The sequence below is a fragment of the Ranitomeya imitator genome, chromosome 2 (assembly GCF_032444005.1).
Source record: "Ranitomeya imitator isolate aRanImi1 chromosome 2, aRanImi1.pri, whole genome shotgun sequence".
NCBI lineage: Eukaryota > Metazoa > Chordata > Amphibia > Anura > Dendrobatidae > Ranitomeya > Ranitomeya imitator.
Window position 1 is genome coordinate 665,005,168 of NC_091283.1, and position 23,857 is coordinate 665,029,024.

The 23,857-nt window shown below is 44.5% G+C and overlaps 1 protein-coding gene across 4 annotated transcripts in view; it reads left to right on the plus strand.

Annotated features, from left to right (window-relative positions):
• Positions 1-23,857, plus strand: part of LOC138665474 (catenin delta-1-like) — a 182,784-nt gene that overhangs the window by 44,059 nt on the left and 114,868 nt on the right. For all 4 annotated transcript variants that reach the window (XM_069752988.1, XM_069752989.1, XM_069752990.1 and 1 more), the window contains 4 exons: positions 4,570-4,635; positions 4,727-4,864; positions 6,139-6,554; positions 16,416-16,644. In XM_069752988.1, the coding sequence (XP_069609089.1) occupies positions 4,570-4,635; positions 4,727-4,864; positions 6,139-6,554; positions 16,416-16,644 (849 nt within the window). The remainder of the gene's footprint in view (positions 1-4,569; positions 4,636-4,726; positions 4,865-6,138; positions 6,555-16,415; positions 16,645-23,857) is intronic.

The following is a 23,857-nucleotide window of genomic DNA, read 5'->3' on the forward strand; positions in this document are numbered from 1 at the left end:
GGTGGTGTATCCTTGAGTGACGGGTCTCTCCCTGTGTGCATGTATATAAGACAATAAACCTGGAAGAGCGCAGCACGAGAAGCACCAGGTGGTTTAATTGGGATGTTTCAATGAAAGGTGGTGGGATTAGCCTCTCATCTGGAAGGGTTGGTCACCCCTCCACAACTCCGGTAGTGGACGTCTCCGGGACCACTCCTGTGCTTCCAGGTCTGATCACATGGGCCTAAGATCCAGTCACGTGATGCCACTTCACAGGATGTGATGTTACTTCAGGTCCTGTTTCCTGGAGATGAGCTCTATGGCCACAATCCCTCAAGGGGAATGTAAACATTTTTGGGAAAAAATGTGATTAATTTAAGGAGCGCTATGGCTATAGATCACACTGCAGTAGATTAGTGGTAAGCAAACCTTTTATTAAACCACTACGCGTTTTTGCAATGGACTGCTACCTTCCTCAGGTAGAATTCACCTGAGGAAGGTAGCACTCCGTTGCTGAAACGCGTAGTGGTTTAATAAAAGGTTTATTTACCACTAATCTATTGCAGTGTGCTCTATAGCCATAGCGCTCCTTAAATTGACCAAGTTTATTCCCAAAAATGTGTGCATGTATAGGGAGAGACCTGTCAGTCATTGGCAGTGGGTGGGGTGAAACCACTTGTGACTCCCCTTTTCGACTAGTCACCTGTTTGGTTCAGTCCCCAGTTGCTGTTAGTTTTCTTTCTTTTTTTTTCCCCATCTGAAATGATTCAGCGTTCCAGAGTCAAACTTACATGGTGAAAATCTGACAGCCAATTTCTGCCTGTGAGTCAAGCAGCATGTATCCATTGTTGGGTCCCATTTTAAATCTCTTTTCAATGGTTACTAATAGAATGAATTAGAATAAAAAAATGTTAGTTTTAAAAAAGCCAAGTTTAAATTACATCCCTTCTCAGATTTCAAAGATAAAAGCTGCAAAATTATCAACACATCCGTAAAGTCCATTAAGTTGTCTTGAGGATGAACACCATTAAGAAAAATTCCATCTCGCGTATTACTGGTTTTTTTTTTTTTTTTGGTCCACTTGCACTGCCCCAAAAATAAGATAAAATTCCATTTTCTGTGAAGTGATTGACTAGTATTTCTATTTAGGATTTTAACCATAGACTTTTTAAGCCGTAAAGCCAAATATTTCTGTGACCCAATGTGAGCGCCGAGCGAAGTATGCTAGTGCATCTGATTGTATTGAAAGGCTACCGGTGGATAGGGAGCCACAGATGCTTCTCACAAAATTAGAATATCATCAAAAAGTTAACTTATTTCAGTTCTTCAATAAAAAAAAAGTGAAACTCCCATATTATATAGTCATTACAAACAGAGTGATCTATTTCAAGTGTTTATTTCTTGTTAATGCGGATGATTATGGCTTACAGCCAATGATATGGAAGCCCAGGTTGCTTTAATAACAGCCTTCAGCTCATCTATATTGGGTTGGGTCTGGTGTCTCACCTTCCTCTTGACAATACCCCGTAGATTCTTTATGGGGTTAAGGTCAGGCGAGTTTGCTGGCCAATCAAGCGATGAGACACCAGACCCAACAATGCAGACAAGCTGATAGATCACTTTGTAATGAGTATATAATGAGTTTCACTTTTTTGTATTGAAGAACTGAAATAAATTAACTTTTTGATGATGATCTATTTTTGTGAGAAGCACCTGTATGTTACTATATGGGAAATAAATTTTCTCTACAGAATGCATAAATTATATTTATGGCTTAAAGTTGAACCCAAACACAAAATTAGAAGCCTTGCACCTCCATAAAAATAAGATTAAAATGTTCAGTGGCAATACATACCACTGTATATTTTATATATCTTTATAATGGCACCATTTGTCTTTTGGAGAGCAAATTTTGCTGGATTAGTTTGACATTTTGCATTTGCACAGCACACTGAGGTATTGGTGCAAAGGAACCCTGCCCCCAGAAGTGAATATATTTTGCATCAGAGAATTCTATAGAGATGGCTAGATTTACAACAATAGATAGCAATAGGTAATGGGCATATACAGTAATTTGACAACCCCCAAATATAATAAAATTGCACCCCGTGGAGCTTATGAGACTGCTTTTTATGATTAAATGAAAAAAAGATGTGGCTGACCACCATTTTTGGTAACCAGCAAAAGTAAAGGTACCTTCACACATAACGATATTGTTAACGATATCGTTGCTATTTGTGACGTAGCAACGATATCGTTAATGAAATCGTTATGTGTGACAGCGACCAACGATCAGGCCCCTGCTGGGAGATCGTTGGTCGCTGAATAAAGTCCAGAACTTTATTTCGTCGCTGGACTCCTGCTGACATCGCTGGATCGGCGTGTGTGACACCGATCCAGCGATGTCTTCACTGGTAACCAGGGTAAACATCGGGTAACTAAGCGCAGGGCCGCGCTTAGTAACCCGATGTTTACCCTGGTTACCATGCTAAAAGTAAAAAAAAACAAACACTAGATACTTACCTACCGCTGTCTGTCCTCCAGCGCTGCGCTCTGCACTCCTCCTGTACTGGCTGTGAGCCGGAAAGCAGAGCGGTGACGTCACCGCTCTGCTTTCCGGCTCACAGCCAGTACAGGAGGAGTGCAGAGCACAGCGCTGGAGGACAGACAGCGTTAGGTAAGTATCTAGTGTTTGTTTTTTTTTACTTTTAGCATGGTAACCAGGGTAAACATCGGGTTACTAAGCGCGGCCCTGCGCTTAGTTACCCGATGTTTACCCTGGTTACCAGTGAAGACATCGCTGGATCGGTGTCACACACGCCGATCCAGCGATGTCTGCAGCGAGTCCAGCGACGAAATAAAGTTCTGGACTTTATTCAGCGACCAACGATCTCCCAGCAGGGGCCTGATCGTTGGTCGCTGTCACACATAACGATTTCATTAACGATATCGTTGCTACGTCACAAATAGCAACGATATCGTTAACAATATCGTTATGTGTGAAGGTACCTTTAATGTGAAGGGGCCTTAAAAATACCATCAACAATCAGCTGTGAGCCCATGCTGTGCTGTCTGTATACTCTTTAGTTTCCTCCCCTCCCAAGAGCTGTGGTGTGATCAGACCATGTTCCCATATAATCTCACAGCCATTACACAGCAGGGGCACATTATAAGATTATCTCAGCACAGGAACATTTTATACACACATCCAATTGTGGAACGTATTATTCATAGATCTATTTGATTAAAATGTATGTTTGAGGGAAACCCCCTTTAAGTTCTAACTTCTAGTAAAATGGAAAGCAATATACATTACAGGATATATTTAAAGAGGAATGTCACCCTTCAAATGCAAATTAGACTACTGTAAATCAGAGGTTACATAGGAGACTTGGCCCATATAAAAAATCATGTATTCAGTCATATATTTGCTGTAATTACTTATAAAATTTGTTGTATTCTATATGCGAATGAGGGGGCTTTGGTGTGTACCCTTGGCATGGTTAAGAGCTTCGGGCACATTTACACCTCGCAGTTCCCTTGGTTTTGACAGCGCTATGCTGTGTGCGCACACTGACTATGAAGGAGTCGGTGGGGTGGGTGCACAGAGTACATCATTGCCTCATGTCAGCTGCTGCCCCTCACCCCCAGAAATGTAGTGAGTGGCTTCAGAGAGGATCGGCCACTTGCTCATCTCGTCTTCAGTACATCCCGAGTAGGTCTGGGTTAGTGGTGATATTGATCTATTGTGATCCTCTGAAGACAGGAGGAGCCTGTAATTGATTCTCTCCTCCCCTCTCAAGCTCTCTACCTGTTTGGGTGATGCAATGGGGGACCTGCTCCCATAGTGTGCGCACCATTGACTTCTTCATAGTCAGTGTGCATGTGCTGTAAGAATCAGATTTCTCAGTATGCAAACTGAGGAGGTGTAAAGGTGCACCAAGCTCTTGGCCACGCCAAGGGAGCACCGAATGCCCTCTCATGTGCATTATGGTATAAAGAGTTTTAAAAGTAATTGCACCTAAAAATAAATCGTAAAACAGTATATATTTTATCGCTGCTAAAGTCCCCCATGTAATTGTTTTCAATTTATGTTTTGGGGGAGACAGTCTCACTTTAAACAAAATACAAATATTTCCAAGAATTATCCACAGCTTATTTCTGTGCAGGATCTGACACCCAGTGGTCAGCAGAAGAGGTGAGACTTGCTGAAGCTGCAGCACATGGGGATCGGTGAGATTCTGCTGTGTGCTTCCGGGCGCGGCGGTTCTCTCCTCTGCTACTGGCTGACAGTCCATGGGAGCAAGAGCAATGTCATGACTCTGTCCCCTCTGCAAAGCCTAATGCATCATGGGAAATGTAGTCTGCATGGAGGGAAGTCCCCTCCGAAGTGGCACATCAAGTATACAAGGCATGCACACTTCTCTCGACTTTAGTCACTATTTTTGCTACAGTGCTGCTCTACTGTAAAATACAAATTAGCTCAAGATGCAGCATTTTTATTTTATAGGTTAAGTAGATGCTCAGTATTCAGGAATACATGCTTTTTAATGTGGTTTAACTCTTTCAACTAAAACGTCTCTCCTGCAGAACGGGCAAGTCATTCATTCCACGGAGGGTCAGAGGAAGATATATCCAGCTATAAACTCTACACAGGTGAGGTGGACCCACTGACAAAGTTTAATATCAAAATACAAGTTTGCATCACTGGTTATTGAGTAAAACTGTTTAAATGCCCCTACTATAGGAACATTCACCTTTTGTGTACTCGCCAGTCAGGATGGAGGGCCATGGTCTTCCTGCTGATGAAAGTTATGCCTTGGATGATGAGCCCTCCTACATGTCCTACAGTATGTCTGAAGATCCACGTCACACAGATATCCCTGTAAGTGTAAAATGCACCTGCTATGCATCCCCGTCCCCATGCAACATGGGCGCCAGCACACTGTCAGCTGTCCTTGATTCTATCAGTTTAACCCTTTAAATGGAGCATTTTGAAAGTCCATGCCTTCTATAAGAAATCTATGAAGCCCAGTCTGTGGCTTGATGTCACAGGAGACCATTAATCTCCCAACACACTGGAATAGCATGGTAAAAATATATAAAGCTTTACCAATATTGCCCCTTTTATCCAAATGAAAATAGCATTGCCATGAGCTAATAAAATATACAAATACTTATCCCATATGGTAAATGCTGGAATGAAGGAGAAGGGGTATCAGAGCTCCAAAATTGTAGTTTTTTGGTTGCCAAGACTTACCCCCCCAAAATGCAATTAAAAATTATTAACATGTCCTACATAGCCCCCAAAAATGAATTTGTAGTTATGGATCTCATCATAACATGGCAAAACAAACCCATTTATTTCTATTGATGTAATTGTTCAGGAAAATCGTGTTACCAGGTGATTTTTACCGCACAATGCATGCTATTAAAAAAAAAAAAAAAATTGCTAAATTACAAAATGTTTTCTCTAAACAGCACTTTCTCTTTTTTCCCCATTTTTCAGTACATTATATGGTAAAATAAATGGAGTCATTCAAAGCTACATCCCTTCCTGTAAAAAAAAAAAAAGTGATCAACAGGAAAGTAGTGATGGCTCTTTGAAGAATAGGTAGACCAAAATATCACTTGGTTCTTAAGAGGTTAAATGGGTCAACTTTTTTTTTTTTTTTTAGTCAAATCCCTTTTGAAGTATAAACTATTTTATAATATTCTTGCATTCAAAATTCCCTAGCGCTCGCTAACTGCCGTTGTACGCTTTCCTGCTTCCTGTGTGGTGGCACTTACAGTAACCCAGCAATCAGTGGGTTTCTCAAAGGAAGCGTCATCACACAGGAAGCAGGGAAAAAGAATATACCAGCAGTTAGTGTCGTTAAGGAACAGTCGGGAATTTTTAATGCCAGCATATTATAGATTAGTTTAGATTGCAACACTAAATAGGAATTTTGATTTAATATTTCATTGACCCCTTAAATTGTATTCTCAGAATCAAAACTTTAATCACGGTATATACCCCTCTCCCCGAATAAAATCTTAATCCCAAGACCTCCGTTTTTGAGTGTTGATCCTGGTAAAGTTCTTAAGCCCATGATTACCTGTAAGTGCTGATGGATTTTCGGCCAGAAAACTTTTTCTTTTTTTTTTTTTTTCCTTTAGGTAAAGCTTCCAGCTGGATATTCTCAAACTTTAGATCGCCCCTATCGTGATATTGTAGGTGGCGGTGGAGCTTACACTACTGTGCCCCGTAATTATCATTTCCGTGGACCTGGAACAGATCAGGTGCAAATGATTCCACCTCCTCAGCATCCTGGTTACAGCAGTTTGTCTAGACCTAATAATCGCTACCGCACTGTGGAACCTTATAGGGGTCCTGGTTATGGGGCTCAACCTCAGGTCAGGGGGGCTGGCTTTGGAGGTAGTCAATCTGATTTGCTGACTGCCAGGTATGGCTCTGAAGATGCATATGGACTAGAAGACGATCGTAGAAGTCTTGGTGGTTATGTAGATGGACCAGACTATTCAACAGCCGGTAGAAGAGCTGCCAATGGAGGAGATCAGCGTAGGCGTCTTAGGTGAGTTAAGTACTGTTTTACTTATACAATCAGACTTGTTATTTGCTCACAGAACTATGAATTACACATTTTGTGGAATTTTTCTTACTTTTTTTTTAGTTTATACCTTTCATGGTTCCTTTGATATGTGCACCCTATCATTCACTTTGGTATGCTAAGCTACCATTTCAAAAGCCCCTTCCCTCCCCCCATACACTTCAGACAAACCTTAGACATCTGAAGGAAGCGTAAGAACTATTGGCCATATGCATTGTGCATATGGTGCAACAATGTCGCGTCAGTGCATGGTGACCGTGCCGGAGAGGAGTATCTGCTATTATTTCATACTCGGGCATTTAGTTTAGGCCTCTTTCACACTTCCGTCTTTTACCTCCTGTCATTATCCGTCGAGTTTTGAAAAAACAGGATCCTGCAAATTTTGCTGCAGGATCTTGTGTTTTCCCATAGACTTGTATTAGCGACGGATTGTGACGGATGGCGATCCGTTTCATCCGTTGTGCACTGGATCCGTCGGAAAATAGCGGTCCGTCGGGCAGAGAAAACGTTCAGAGGAAAAATCGGTCAGCGACGGGTCCTGCGCTATTCATCGTCGGCTATAATGGAAGCCTATGGACGCAGGATCTGTCCCTGACCGTCAAACACAGGAATCCTGCGACGTATCCCTGTCTGTGAAAAAATATACAGGTAAATAGCCCCATAGACTATAATGGATACATATGCTATCCTTGGAAGACTCTGCATGTGTGCGTGAATTCTTATTTAAGTGATGGTCACATCGTGATACTTGTCTCTTCCTGCTCACGTCTGCAGAAATCACATTGCATGCCTAGAATACCTTTACATACAAGTCAGTGGACCATTTCAGAGTATGGAGGATTTTGTAAAGCATTTGTCTAAATGCTGGTAACTGAAGATTAGGCAAGATAGGGGCGCCTTGATGATGAGTACAACAATCTACTGTCAAATAGAAAACTAAAGAAATACTAGCTGGATTTAGTTGCAATTTGAGGCATTCCCCTTAAGTTGGCAACACATACACTGATATGAATGAGGCCTCTTCTTGATGGTGGGGGGGTGTCAGAAGGATTAAACATGTTTATTTGATTTTTTTTCCTATGATACTTTGAGCCTGTGGGAAATGAGACACCACCAAAGAAGTTTGACAGTAGCTTGTTTTTCTCACTTCATTAACCCCTTAACAACTACCGCAGTTATAATGCTTATCGGCGGTAAAGGGTGCTTAAACTACAGTGCCATTAATTAACAGCGCTGTGGAAAAAGTGTATAGCACCCCCCAGAGTCAGACTTTCTCCTGGGTCTCGAGACCCCAGAGAACATGATCTGGGTCAGTTTTCACCGACCCCGGGTTGCGATCGCCAGTATTAACCGTATACCGGCGATCGCAAAAAAAAAAAGTCTGCTGTGTCATTTAATTTCTTTCTCCTCCGATATGATCACACATCAGAGGACCGAGAAATAGGGTCCCCAATCGCCACCCGATACTTACCAGTGTCTCCCGGTGCTCCTCGGCCCTCCTGCTTCCCCCGATGGGCGCCGCCATCTTTTTCCGGGAAGAAAATGCGCCCGCCGAGATCTCCCGGTCGGCACTCGGCAACAATAGGAAGATTTTTCCTATTGGCTCATTTTGGTCACTGTGATAGGCCCTATTACAGTGATTTAAAATAAAAAAACATAGTAAGTAAACCCCTCCTTTATCACCACCTTACTTAGGAAAAATAATAAAATAAAAAAATGTATTTATTTCCATTTTCCAATTAGGATTAGAGTTGGGCTAAAGTGAGTTGAGAGAAAGTTAGTGTCACGATACCCTACTCTGTGGTGTCACTAATTTGTCACGTGCCTGCTCCCACACGTGACTTGGGGTTGTGCCTGAAAGGGTTAATTTATCTCCCCACTCTGTCCAGCATTCAACCTCTGTCCTATGCTGTAATGGAAGCATAAATCACACACCGACCCAGGCCACACACCCGCTCCCTCCATTCTGAGCTCTGCCACGCGCCTATACAGTGGTTTACCCCCACATATGGGGAATCAGGGTACTCGGGACAAATTGAACAACTTTTGGGGTTCAGTTTCTCCTGTTACATGAGGGGGAAAAAAAAAATTGGGCTAAGAACATTTTTGTGGAAAAAAAAATAAAATTTTTATTTTCACAGCTCTGCATTATAAACTTCTGTGAAGCACTTGGGGGGATCATAGTGCTCACCACACTTCTAGATAAGCTCCTTTGGGGGCCTAGTTTCCAAAATGGGGTCGTTTAGGTACATCAGGGGCTCTGCAAATGCAACATGACACCCCCAGACCATTCCATCAAAGTCTGCATTTTAAAATATCACTACTTCCCTTCCGAGCCCCGCTGTGTGCACAAACAGTGGTCCCCCACCTACACACACATGGGGTATCGGCGTACTCAAGACAAACTAGACGACAACTTTTGGGGTCCAATTTCTCCTGTTATCCTTTGAAAAAAAAAATTGTGGGCTAAAAAAATCATTCACGGTTAAGGCACATCAGGGGCTCTCCAAACGCGACATGGCGTCCAATCTCAATTCCAGCCAATTCTGCATTAAAAATGTCAAACTGCGCTCCTTCCGAGCTTTGCCATGCGCCCAAACAGTGGTTTACCCCCATGTATGGGGTATCTGCGTACTCTGGTCAAATTGCACAATATCTTTGGTCGTCCAATTTCTCCTGTTACCCTTGTGAAAATAAAAATTGGGGGGTGAAAGGATCCTTTTTGTGGAGAAAAATACGATTTTTTTATTTTCTCGGCTCTGCGATCTAAACTTCTGTGAAGCTCTTAGGGGTTCAAAGTGCTCACCACACCTAGATAAGTTCCTTAGGGGGTCTACTTTCCAAAATGGTGTCACTTGTGAGGGGTTTCCACTGTTTAGGCATATCAAGGGCTCCCCAAAAGCGACATGGCGTCCGATCTCAATTCCAGCTATTTCTGCACTGAAAAAGTCAAACGGCACTCCTTCTCTTCCAAGCTCTGCCGTGAGCCCAAACAGTGGTTGACCCCCACATATGGGGAGAAATTGCACAATAAATTTTGTGGTTCCTTTTTCTCGTTTTAAACATTTGAAAATAAATTGGTTCTGAAGTAAAATGTTTGTTAAAAATACGGTATATACTCGAGTATAAGCCGACATCCCCCCCCCTAATTTTGCCACAAAAAACTGGGAAAACTTATTGACTCGAGTATAAGCCTAGGGTGGGAGATGCAGCAGCTACCGGTTAATGTCAAAAATAAAAATAGATACCAATAAAAGTAAAATTAATTGAGACATCAGTAGGTTAAGTGTTTTTGAATATCCATATTGAATCAGGAGCCCCATATAATGCTCCATACAGTTCATGATGGGCCCATAAGATGCTCTATTTAAAAATGTGCCACATATAATGCTCCATACAGTTCATTATTGCCCCATAGATGCTCCATATAAAGCTGTGCCCCATATACAATGCTCTGCACCGTTCATTATTGCCCCATAGCTGTGCCATATAGTGCTCTGCATCGTTCATTTTTGTCCCATAGCTGTGCCATATAGTGCTCTGCACCGTTTATTGTCCCATAGCTGTGCCATATAGTGCTCTGCACCGTTCATTATTGCCCCATTAATGTACCATAGAAAGCTCTGCCATTGCTGCTGCAATAAAAAAAAAAAAAAAAAATGCCATACTCACCTCTCTTGCTTGCAGCTCCTCAGCGTCCGGTCCCGGCGTCTCTCCGCACTGACTGTCTAGGCAGAGGGCGCCACGCACACTATATGTGTCATCGCGCCCTCTGACCTACACAGTCAGAGCGGAGAGACGCCGTGAAGATGGAGCGGCGCCCGGCATGTGGAACGCGGACAGGTGACTATGTAATACTTACCTGCTCCCGGCGTTCCGCTCCTTCTCCCGGACAGCTGGTCTTCGGTGCGGCAGCCTCTTCCTCTATCAGCGGTCACCGTTACCGCTGATTAGAGAAATGAATATGCGGCTCCACCCCTATGGGAGTGGAGTCCATATTCATTTCTCTAATGAGCGGTCCCACGTGAAAACTGAAGAGGGGAAGAGCTGCAGCACCCGAAGACCGTGGGACGGCAGGGGGAGCGTCAGGATCGCCGGGACTAGGCAAGTATGCCTCAGCGCCCTCTCCCCCTCACCCGCCGACCCTGCCACAGACCGTGACTCGAGTATAAGCCAAGAGGGGCACTTTCAGCCCAAAAATTTGGGCTGAAAATCTCGGCTTATACTCGAGTATATACGGTAAGTTAAATGTTAATTTTTTTTCCTTCCACATTGCTTCAGTTCCTGTGAAGCACGTAAAGGGTTAATTTACAGCTATTAGCCAGCTTGATTATATGTGGGGATTCCCTAGCAACCAGGCAACCCCCACATGTACTTAGCCTGGCTAATAGCTGTAAATCATTCAGCTGCAGCGAAGAAAACTAAATCTCTGAGCACAAAAAAAAACCTCTGAGATCACTCAAGCGTGCTCGGGAAATCTCGAGTAATGAGAGTATTCGCTCATCACTAGTTTTAACCCTTATAACTTCCTTAAAGAAAAATTTGTTTCCAAAATTGTGCTGATGTAAAGTAGACATGTGGGAAATGTTACTTTTTAACTATTTTGTGTGACATATCTCTCTCTGATTTCATAGCATAAAAATTCAAAGTTGGAAATATGGTGAAAATTTTGCAAATTTCATTTTTTTTCGTAAATAAACGCAAGTAATGTAGAAGAAATCTTACCACTAACATGAAGTATATGTCACGAAAAAACAGTCTCAGAATCAGCCGGATCCGTTAAAGCGTTCGAGTTATAACCTCATAAAGTGACAGTGGTCAGAATTGTAAAAATTGGCCTGGTCATTAATCTGCAAATTGGCTCAGTCACTAAGGGGTTAAACAGGATGTCCACTTACTGGACAACGTGTATTTTTTTGTTTCAAAATATTTTTATTGAAATTTTAATTAAATAAACAGGAAATTCAAATGGAGGGGAAGGGAAGTAGGGGGGAAAGTAAGGAATGGATGGGAAGAAGGGGTTGAGATAAGAAGGTGGGGAAAATAGACCCCTATAGCAATGGGGGAGACAGGTATCGTATAGTAGATTAGAATAAACATAATGATTTGAAATGAAATTACACAGTAGGCTATTAAAATAACATAACTACTTTTTGTGTAGATTCGCTGAGTAGACATCTAAGGCTATTGTCAGTAGGTGATAGAATACGAGGCCCTGTTGTGAGCTTTAAACTTGATGTATCTTATATGGTAGCTTATTATGTCCGGGAGTACCCTTGGGAGACCCCGCGACTGTGTGGGCGGCAAAAATATCTGGCTCATGATCAAAGCTAATTATTGGGAAGAAATACAACAATAACGTAGTAAAGATAGATGACAAAATGTGTAGGGCAGAACTGCAATTCAGGTGGGACCCTTGAAGGTTCTGGAAGGTTTCAGACCATGTTGCTGCAGGAAGGATAAACCCTCTATAGGGGTTGTGATATGAACAGTTCCGGACAGGAGTTTTACCAAAAGAGTAGAGGAAGGCGACCATGAATAGGTAAAGTGGGACCTCCGGAGCTCCCGTGTAATTGATGAAAAGTCTCGTCGCTTTTTCAAAGTGTCTTTAGACAGGTCTCTGAAAAATGTTAGGTGGCCGTATGAGGAAAGCAGGAAGTCCTTTTCGGAGGAAAGATCAAATAGTTTACCCCTGACCCAGGCGGGGGAAACAGGAGACAATGTCTCTTGGCACATCCAGTGGGAGGGACGAGGGTCTTTTAATTCGGTAGACTTTATCTATCATATTAGGTTCGTTGATGCCAGGAATAAATTTGGAGATCATTTTGTGGATGAAGTTTTTCAAGTGAGGGGGTTTGACAGACTCAGGAACCCCCCTGATTTTCACGTTGTTTCTGCGTCTGTGATCTTCAAGAGTTGCCAAGTTGCATTTGAGTGAGTCTATATCCCTTTGCAGACTTTCTAGCACATCCGAGGGCATAGGAGGGGTTGGTAAAAGATCCGAATGGGGAAGATCATAGTTCCCAGGGGAGAAGTCCTCCATACTGCTGTCAGAAGAATTTACGGAGGATGCGTATGAGTCTAGTGTTGGTGAAGAGTTGTCGCAGAGAGAAGACCGTGAGGAAGATATGGACGAGGAGGAATTAAGGCTTTCTGCAATGGATGTCAGCGCGTCTTTTATGTATGCCTCAGATGCTATATCCGTACAGGATGATCCAGTGCTTGACGGATTAAAAAAGAGCGCAAATTTATCTATTATTAGGGATTGTTCGTCCATTTTTTTGTTGAAATGATCGCAGAAATCTTTCAATAAAGTATCTATATCTGATTCTGTGGGGGTCTTTCTGTAGCTCTCACCCCCTCTGTACTGGGGTAAGATCATGTAGCTTCTTTAGTGTTGTTCCCCTCCTGATTAAAACATTCACTGGGTCTCTGTAATGGCGCAGCCTGAGGGTAGTGATTTAATAGTGGTTCATCATTCGGTCTAGCCGGCGTTTTCTGGGCCTCTGACCCTATGCCCCTCTGTCATCTGGGGTCTGGGTTGGGGCACAAACGCTGGGGCATCATAGTTTAGTGAGCGGCTGGCAGCCTGCCTTTTTACATTCCAGGCTGCAGTATCGCCGCGAGCTGTGTGTGTGTCAGTGGGCGGGGTTTCTGCCTCTCGTCTGCTCCCCTGCCCCGCCTGTATATGGAGTGCTGTGGTTCCGACTCTCATCCTGGAGTCCGTGCCAGCCCTAGGAGGAAATGCTGGGCTCCTCAGGGGTTTCAGTGTGTGAGCTGCCGGTCTCAATGGCTCACCTGTGTTGTCCTCTGCAGCCGGGTCTGTGCTTGTTCTTCTGTGAGCGGAGTTGTGGGCGGGGTTTCATCCTCTCTTCTTCTCCCTGGCCCCTTCATCGCATGCAGCGTCTCTGCTCCGGGTCTGTTCCCGGAAGACGCGCCGGCCCGGGAGCATTGATCGGAGGGTCACGCAGCAAGGTTTGTCCACAGCGCCGACTCACCCGATGTCTTTTCCTGAGTCTGGCTGCGGCTCCGTCCTACGGGGGAGGTGTCACCGTGCGCCGCCGACGGGGCTGTGGGCGGGGCCTCCTCCCTTCTCCTGCTCCCCGGCCTTGCTGGTTCAGGCGAGGCCGCTGCTTTGGGCCTAATCCCGGCCGCGGCGCTGTGTTGTCTAGGGGTTACAGAGGACCCCGGGGATTTCAGGGCGGGAGCCACTTGTGGCGATAGCTCACCTGGAGCTTTTCCTGCCGCAGTGTCTGGGGTCATTTTCCTAAAAGCGGAGCCGCCGCGGTTTGTGGGCGGAGATATGGGCGGAGTCACAGTTCCTTTCCTGCTTCTCGGCTCCCCTGGCCTAAGCGAGTCCGCGGTTTTAGGCCTATTCATGGGGGTAGCTCCTGCTTGTACCGAGACACTGGAGGGTCCCTTGATTTTCCGTGCGGGAGCCGCTGTGGATGTGCGCCCGTCTTGCGGACTTCTCTTGTCCGGGTCTGTAGTTGTAACCGGGAGTTTTGCTGAGTGAAGGCTTATGTCTTCTTGTGTGTGTGGGCCAGCAGAGGGGCCATTGCTGGAATCTACATGCCTTGGTAATGATTTTGCCGTTAATAAAGCTGCTTTTTTCATCTTGCGTCTTGTTCTTGGTCGCTTTATATAAAGTTTGAAGGGGTTTCTTCCCAAAAAGTAAGCAGTTTGCCGCTAATAATGAGGGATTTTCTAGGAGCTCCTGTGTCACAGGTCTGCTCCTGATCCCCAGCAAGCCACGCCCCCCGACAACGTGTATTTTTTATTTTTTTTTTTAAACAAAGTAGTTCTCCTTGTAAAATAGAAATACTCACTGATCCAGCGATGGGTGGGCTAGAGTGACATTGGCAGCAGGCCGGGGTTCATGTGCTCTAACAATGTCCTGCGAGCCTCGGAAAACCCCAGCACCAATGCAACAGGTGAGCATCTGTTGTTTTATTTATAAGGGGGCCATTTAATAATGGGTTGTCCAAGTAGTGAACACCCCCCTTTAAAATATACATTCCTAGACATCTGAATGAAATGCCTTTTGCATGTACAGTTGTGGCCAAAAGTATTGACACCCCTGCAATTCTGTCTGATAATACTCAGCTTCTTCCTGAAAATGATTGCAAACACAAATTCTTTATTATCTTCATTTAATTTGTCTTAAATAAAAAAAACACAAAGATTGACCTAAAGCCAAATTGGATATAATTCCACACCAAACATAAAAAAAGGGGGTGGACAACAGTATTGGCAGTGTTCGAAAAATCATGTGATGCTTCTCTAATTTGTGTAATTAACAGCACCTGTAACTGTACCTGTGGCACCTAACAGGTGTTGGCAATAACTAAATCACACTTGCAGCCAGTTGACATGGATTAAAGTTGACTCAACCTCTGTCCTGTGTCCTTGTGTGTACCACATTGGGCATGGAAAAAAAAGAATACCAAAGACCTGTCTGAGGACTTGAGAAACCAAATTGTGAGGAAGCACGAGCAATCTCAAGGCTACAAGTCCATCTCCAAAGACCTGAACGTTCCTGTGTCTCCCGTGCGCAGTGTCATCAAGAAGTTTAAAGCCCATGGCACTGTGGCTAACCTCCCTAGATGTGGATGGAAAAATTTGACAAGAGATTTCAACGCAAGATTGTGCGGATGTTGGATAAAGAACCTCGACTAACATCCAAACAAGTTCAAGCTGCCCTGCAGTCCGAGGGTACAACAGTGTCAACCCGTACTATCCGTCGGCGTCTGAATGAAAAGGGACTGTATGGTAGGAGACCCAGGTAGACCCCACTTCTTACCCCGAGACATAAAAAAGCCAGGCTGGAGTTTGCCAAAACTTACCTGAAAAAGCCTAAAACGTTTTGGACGAATGTTCTCTGGTCAGATGAGGCAAAAGTAGAGCTTTTTGGGCAAAGGCATCAACGTAGAGTTTGCAGGAGAAAAAAAAGAGGCATTCAAAGAAAAGAACACGGTCCCTACAGTCAAACATGGCGGAGGTTCCCTGAGGTTTTGGGGTTGCTTTGCTGCCTCTGGCACTGGACTGCTTGACCCTGTGCATGGCATTATGAAGTCTGAAGACTACCAACAAATTTTGCAGCACAATGTAGGGCCCAGTGTGAGAAAGCTGGGTCTCCCTCAGAGGTCATGGGTCTTCCAGCAGGACAATGACCCAAAACCACTTCAAAAAGCACTGGAAAATGGTTTTAAAGAAAGCACTGGAGACTTCTAAGGTGGCCAGCAATGAGTCCAGACCTGAATCCCATAGAACACCTGTGGAGAGATCTAAAAATGTCAGTTTGGAGAAGGCACCCTTCAAATATCAGGGACCTGGAGCAGTTTGCCAAAGAAGAATGGTCTAAAATTCCAGCAGAGCATTGTAAGAAACTCATTGATGGTTACCGGAAGCGGTTGGTCGCAGTTATTTTGGCTAAAGGTTGTGCAACCAAGTATTAGGCTGAGGGTGCCAATACTTTTGTCTGGCCTATTTTTGGATTTTTGTGTGAAATGATCAATGTTTTGCTTTTTGCTTCATTCTCTTGTGTTTTTTCATTTAAGACAAATTAAATGAAGATCATACCAAAGAATTTGTGATTGCAATAATTTTCATGAACAAACTGAGCATTATCTGACAAAATTGCAGGTGTGTGAATACTTTTGGCCACAACTGTATGCGGCCCTCTTCGTGTTACTTAATTTTCAGTCTTGAACTGCATCTAGTTGAGGCTGGAAACTGCTTATACTGGAGTGTTAAGTGAAACAACGCTTTTAATAGTGTCATAGTGTGTTGACCTTTTCTTTACCCTGTCTTTTTTTTGTGAAGGAGTTATGAGGATCCGTTGTCTGAGCATTATGGATCATCTCTGCCTCAGTCTGGGAGCCTTTCCAGCCTTGGACCTGCACCTTTGACACTTGCCCCAAGTGGCCCTTGGAGACAACCAGAGCTTCCTGAGGTTCTTGCAATGCTGAGTTACACTCTTGATGCTGTGAGATTAAACGCAGCTGCGTACTTGCAACACTTGTCATATCGTAATGAAGATGTCAAGAAAGAGGTTTGTACATATTCTTCTACGACTTGATGTATTAGTAATTCTTACTGCCAAGAGTCTAAGGACAGCTTTTACGTTTTACCATATTTTTTGGACTATAAGACGCAGTGGACCATAAGATGCACCTCGGTTTTAGAGGATGAAATTAGGAGAGAAAAAAATTGAAACAAAAAATGTGGTCAGTTCTATACTTAACATCCCCTATCCTGGTATATACAGTGGGTACGGAAAGTATTCAGACCCCTTAAATTTTTCACTTTGTTTCATTGCAGCCATTTGGTAAATTCAAAAGTTCATTTTTTTTTCTCATTAATGTTCACTGTGCACCACATCTTAACTGGGGGAAAAAAATGTAATTTTTGCAAATTTATTAATCAAGAATAACTTAAATACCACAAGGTTATAAGTATTCAGACCTTTTGCTCAGTATTGAGTAGAAGCGCCCTTTTGAGCTAGTACAGCCATGAGTCTTCTTCGGAATGATGCAACAAGTTTTTCACACCTGGATTTGGGGAACCTCTGCCATTCTTCCTTGCAGGTCCTCTCCAGTTCCGTCAGGTTGGATGTGAACGTTGGTGGACAGCCATTTTCAGATCTTTCCAAAGATGCTCAATTGGGTTTAGGTCAGGGCTCTGGCTGGGCCAGTCAAGAATGGTCACAGAGTTGTTCTGAAGCCACTCTTTTGTTATTTTAGCTGTGTGCTTGGGGTCATTGTCTTGTTGGAAGGTGAACCGTCAGCCAAATCTGAGGTCCAGAGTACTCTGGAAGAGGTTTTCATCCAAGATATTATTATTATTAGGATATCTCTGTACTTGGCTGCATTCAAGTTTCCTTCAGTGATAACCAGTCGTCCTGTCCCTGCAGCTGAAAAACGCCCCAATAGCATGATGCTGCCACAACCATGTCACCATGTTTCACTGTTGGGATTGTATTGGGCAGGTGATGAGCAGTGCCTGGTTTTCTCCACACATACCACTTAGAATTATCACCAAAAAGGTCTATTTTCATTTCATCATACCACAGAATCTTATCTACTACAGTATATAATTGTCTAAGGGTCACTTCCGTCTTTCTGTCTGTCATTCTTTCTGTCACAGATATTCATTGGTCGCGGCCTCTGTCTGTCCTGGAAATCCAAGTCGCTGATTGGTCGCGGCAAAACAGCCACTACCAATCAGCGACGGGCACAGTCTGGAAGAAAATGGCTGCTCCTTAGTCCCCGCAGTCAGTGCCCGGCGCCCGCATACTCTCCTCCAGTCTCCGCTCACACAGGGTTAATGATGGCGGGAACAGACGGCGTTATGCCTATGCGGCATCAATAGTAAAAAAAATGTAATGTTAAAAATAATTAAAAAAACACAAAAATCCTGCTATTCTCACCCTCCGTTGTCCGCCGAGCCGCTCGCGCCTGTCGCCATCTGCCGTTCCCGGCTATGCATTGCGAAATTACCCAGAAGGCTTAGCGGTCTCGTGAGACCGCTAAGTCATCTGGGTAATTTCGCAATGCATCCTGGGAACGGAAGATGACGACAGCTGCGCGCCTATCGCCGGAGCTCTGCTGGATTCCAGGGGGTGAGTATATAACTATCTTTTATTTTAATTATATTTTTAACAGGGATATGGTGCCCACACTGCTGTATACTACGTGGGCTGTGTTAGATACCGCATGGCTCTGTGCTGTATACTACATAGAGACACAAAAGAGAATGGTAAAACCAAAAACACTCAGTTTGAAAAAATGTTTGCAGTAATCCGCAAGTGCTAGTAAAAGATGTAAATAACATCTGTTCACACAGGTAATATACAGATGATCAGGTTTTTAAATACATCAGATAGGGATTGCATACATTAGTTAGGACTGCTCTGATATGGGTATACCGTGAAGATTGGTAGAGCAGCTTAGTATACATTTTTTGCAAAAAACGTATCAACCAAATACCCTGTTATTTACATCTTTTACTAGCACTTGCGGATTACTGCAAACATTTTTTCAAACTGAGTGTTTTTGGTTTTACCATTCTCTTTTGTGTCTTCAGGTTTCTTGGTGGTGTGTGAACATGTTCTTACAGACTTGTTCACTGTGCAAGTAGCCCATGTGTTCCTGTTTCGCTGTATACTACATAGGCAGTGTTATATACTATGTGGGCTGTGTGATATATTCCGTGTGCTGTGCAATATATTACGTGGCCACTGTTATATACTGTGCGGGCAGTGTTATCTACTACGTGGCTGCTATATACTGCGTGTGCTGTGCTATATATTACGTGGTCAGTGTTATATACTGCGTGGCCTGTGTTATATACTACGTTGCCTGTGTTATATACTGCGTGGCTGCTATATACTTCGTGGGCTGTTATATAGTACGTGGCTCTGTTATATACTGTGGCCACTGTTCTATATTGCATGGCCTGTATTAACGCATCAGGTATTCTACAATATGTATGTATATAGCAGCCACATAGTATATAGCACAGGCCACGTAGTATTTGTCTGCTATGTACTACATGGCTCCTATATACTACGTGGTCTGTGCTATATACTATGTGGCTGCTATATACATACATAAATACATATTCTAGAATACCCGATGCGTTAGAATCGGGCCACCATCTAGTTTCTCATAGTCTGGGAGTCCTTCATGTGAATATGCATTTCTCTTTAGCAGCGGGCACAGGAGATGGCCACAGCCACCAGCTCTAGCCTCCCGTGACCTGCTGCTCCACCGATGCCGCTCCCCCATCACATCCAGAGCCGGTACATCCAGACTACAAGACGCATCCCCCATTTTCCTCCACATTTTTGGAGGAAAAAGTGCATCGCATAGTCTGAAAAATACGGTATTTTCTAAAATCCATACCTAGTTCGGATCCAAACTCTATAAAATGTGTCTCAAAAGGTTGGCAGGAAATTTTTTTTTTAAAAATCCTCAAAGTACAAAAAAACTCCAATAAATACGTTTACTTAAAAAAAAGTACATATTTGGTATAGCCATGTCCAGAACAACCATACCTATAAAACTGTCCAACTGGTTAACCCCTTCAGTGAACACCGTAAAAAATAAGGCAAAGTATGCTTTATCATCATACCCCCGAACAAAAAGTGCGATAAAACGTGATCAAAAAGACGAATGTAAATAAAAATGGTATCGTTGAAAAAGTCGTCTTGTCAGAAAACAAGCTGCCATAAAGATCAATCAGTGGAAAAATAAGTTATAGCTCGCAAGCGATGCAAAAATATTTTTTCCATCATACATGATGGCACCACGAGAGGGGAATCCGCACTTCAAGGACAGGAAATCTTCAAGATAAAAGGGGCGGCTCCTCTCTCCACATCAGTTGGTTTCCAACCCTCAAGATGAAGACTTCTGAAGACAGAAGAGGATGCCTGGGTCAGGTGGATTTGGGCAGGCGCTGGTCTGCTGCACCCGTCACCAGGTACCGGTAGTCGCCTCGGGGGTCATGTATTCCATGCCTACCCTGAGCGAAGCATGGCCACAACCCGTGAGGCAATGCCCGGGTAAAGATTATCCTCGAGGGCCGCAGTTAGCGTTTCCCCCCTGTTGATTAAAAATCCTGCTGTCCTCGGGAGGGGGGGGGGGGGGGGGGGGGGCACTACATGGTGCCCCCCCTGTTGACAAGAGGTGGCCATGCAGCCCGTAAGGCACATCGGTGCCCGGGCTGGGTAAGTCTCCTCGGAGGTTTGGGGGCCTCCCTGTTGAGCTTTAAAAAAGCAGGTCTCCTGATGGAGAGCTTTTCGCCAGAACATTTAATGCCACAGCAAGAGGTGCAGGAGAGGCGGTCTTACTCAAGTGAGAAGAGCCAGATACGCCATGACAGCAGCAGAAGCCGCTCGGATAGTGTACAGACGGATCGCCATACCAAGGAGGGGTCCCTGGTCTAATTGGGAGACACGGAGAAAACCAGTCAACCTCCGGATCCAGTACCTGTACTTTGAAAGCGTCCGAGTGGTGAGTGAACTTCGAGAAAGTCCAGCACGCTAATGTCTGTTCTTTTCTCTTGTCTTATCTCCATCTCTCCCCTCTTTTCTTACATTTGGGGAGTGGAGTATAGGAGGTCCCCCAAAAATATAAGGCAAAAGCTAAAAATACGGAATGTCCCTTGTGTAAAAAGCCTTTAAAGACATCTTGGGGTAAAATACTGTGACAGGAGTGTATCAACAAGACAGTGGCGGATGACACACCCTCCTTTACAGAGAGCCTAAGATCTCTGATCCAGTCAGAGGTCTCTAGGTCTGTAAAAGCGTTAGACAGCCGACACAGATGCCAGATCTAGGGACAGATCCAGCCCCTCAGTAGCATCCCAAAGGGATTCCTCGGAGTCAGAGGAGGACTCAGATACAGCCCGCTGCTCAGATAGTAGCTCAGAGGAGGAAGGTTACATTTCCAACGGACGCTACCGATAAGCTTATAAAAGCTGTTCGCTCTACCATGGGGCTGGTAGACGAGAAGGCAAAAAAGACAGCCCAAGAACTTATGTTCAGTGGTCTGCAAAAGAAAAAACGGAGGTCATTCTCTATTAATGAACAGCTACAAGAACTTATTAAAAGGGAATGGCAGAAACCGGAAAAGAAGTCCCACATAATCAACTCCCTTAAAAGGAAATATCCTTTTGAGGAAGATGCATCCTCATCTTGGAATAGAGCGCCAAAAATTGATGTGGCAGTTTCAAAAGTGGCCAGAAAAACCTCCCTACCATTCGAGGATTTAGCTTCTCTAAAAGAACCTCTGGATAGAAAGACGGATAGTTGCCTAAAGACAGCATGGGAAGCCTCGGCAGGAGCACTAAAGCCAGCTATTGCGGCCACTTGTGTAGCCAGATCCCTAAAAATATGGATGGACAACCTGGAGGAACAGGTAGAACAAAGAGTTGCCAGAGAAACTATCCTAGAGGCAGTACCAACCATGAGAGCAGCAGCAGTGTTTCTAGCTGAAGCATCAGCAGACTCTGCTAGACTGGCAGCAAAGTCAGCAGCTTTAGCCAACACAGGACGCCGTCCGGTATGACTTAAATGCTGGCCAGGAGACACACAGGCAAAGATGAAACTTTGCTCTTTGCCATGTGAGGGGAACTTCCTGTATGGACCGGCATTAGACGAGGTGTTGGAAAAAGCCGGTGACAAAAAGAAAAATTTTCCAAAGCAGCCATTTCAGCCCTTTCGGCGCTCCTTTCAGAGGCCGAAAATTCCGAAGACAGCAGTTTAGAGACCGAGACAGGAGCAACTTGGACAAGAGATCCAGGAGAGGAAAAGGTTTCTATTTTGACAAGTCCCCCAGGGACACCATGAAACCCTCCCTGTGACGGTCCTTCTCAGGTGGGAGGGAGGCTCTCGCTTCCTTCCAGCCTGGGAGAGGATCTCCTCCAGCGAATGGCTCCGACAGATTATAGGATCAGGCCAAAAATTAAAATTCCACCACTGGCCTCCAAAAAGATACATGCAGACCCCGGTACAGTCCTCCCAAGATAAACAAGACAGCCTGGAAGGAGAAATAATATCACTCCTAGACAAACACGCCTTGGAAGAAGTTCCAATAGAGGAAAGGATGAAAGGGTTTTACCGTAAAGCAGCGGTGACGTCACCGCTGTGCTTTGCTTTACGGCTGGCGCTGACACAGTGCAGGGAAAGCTCGGCAGCAGCGCGTGCATTAGCAGCGCTCCTGCCGAAAGCAGTTTTAACCCTGTGGACGCCGGGGGACGTGACAGACAACGGAATGTGAGCATGTACTGTTTGTTTTTGTTTTTTTTAACTTTTACAATGGTAACCAGGGTAAATATCGGGTTACTAAGCGCGGCCCTGTGCTTAGTAACCCAATATTTACCCTGGTTACCAGTGAACACATCGCTGGATCGGCGTCACACACGCCGATTCAGCGATGACAGCGGGTGATCAGCGACCAAAAAAAAGGTCCTGATCATTCCCAGCGACCAACGATCTCCTAGCAGGGGCCTGATTGTTGGTCGCTGTCACGCTTAACGGTTTCGTTAACGATATCGTTGCTACATCACAAAAAGCAGCGATATCGTTAACGAAATCGTTGTGTGAAGGTACCTTAAAGCAGGGGTCCCCAACTCCAGTCCTCAAGGCCCACCAACAGGTCATGTTTTCAGGATTTCCTTTGCATTGCACAGGTGATGCAATTATTACCTGGGCAAGACTAAGAAAATCCTGAAAACATGACATGTTGGTGGGCCTTGAGGACTGGAGTTGGGGACCCCTGCCTTAAAGGACACCTACTATCATGTTCCAATCAGACAACAAGATTGTCAGTTTCTCAGAGTGGCAGTTCAGATGGGGTCCCAGTTGCGTCACTTTTAGTACAGGGCTCTGCCCTTTGGGATAGCAACAGCCCCACGGGTACTTACAAAACTGATTGCAGAGGTCACAGCACATCTCAGAGAAAAAGACACTCTAATACTCTACTTAGACGACTTCCTGATAGTGGGGGAAAAACTTTTCTCACTGTCAGGAGCAGGTCAGAATAATGATGGACACTCTACAGACACTAGGATGGCAACTGAACCTCAAAAGATCCAAACTAGAGCCAGCAATAGTCCAGAATTTCCTAGGGATAACAGTAGACTCCGTGGCGCAGGAGTGTCGCCTCCCAGAGGAAAAAGAGGAAAGAATCAAACAAATGATTGACGACATTTTAAAAAAACAGAGATGACTTTAAGAAGAGCCATGTCGGTGTTGGGGTCCCTAACCTCCTGCATACCGGCAGTAAAATGGGCCCAGTTCCATGCAAGAGAACTGCAGTGGTGTGTGCTGCAGAACGATCTGGAACTTCAGGGGCAGCTAGAGCAGAAGCTCATTCTCCCGCTCTCTGTACTCCAATCACTCAGATGGTGGTTACAGATGGTCATCTCTGAGAGGAGTTCCCTGGACATACACAGCCTCCAAGTAATCACAACGGATGCCAGTCCATGGGGGTGAGGAGCTCACTCAGACACACTATGGGTCCAAGACCCCTGGGCTCAAGAGGAGAAAAATCTATCCTCAAACGAGTGGGAACTCCTAGCAATCGAAAAAGCGCTAGAGGTTACTTCCACACTTGACAGGGCATTATGTGAGAGTCCTATCGGACAACCGAACAGTGGTCGCATACGTGAACCACCAGGGGGGTATCCGTTCTTGGTCACTGCATATAACCAAAAGACTCATGACTCTAGCTGAAAGGCATTTCCTCTCATTATCGGCC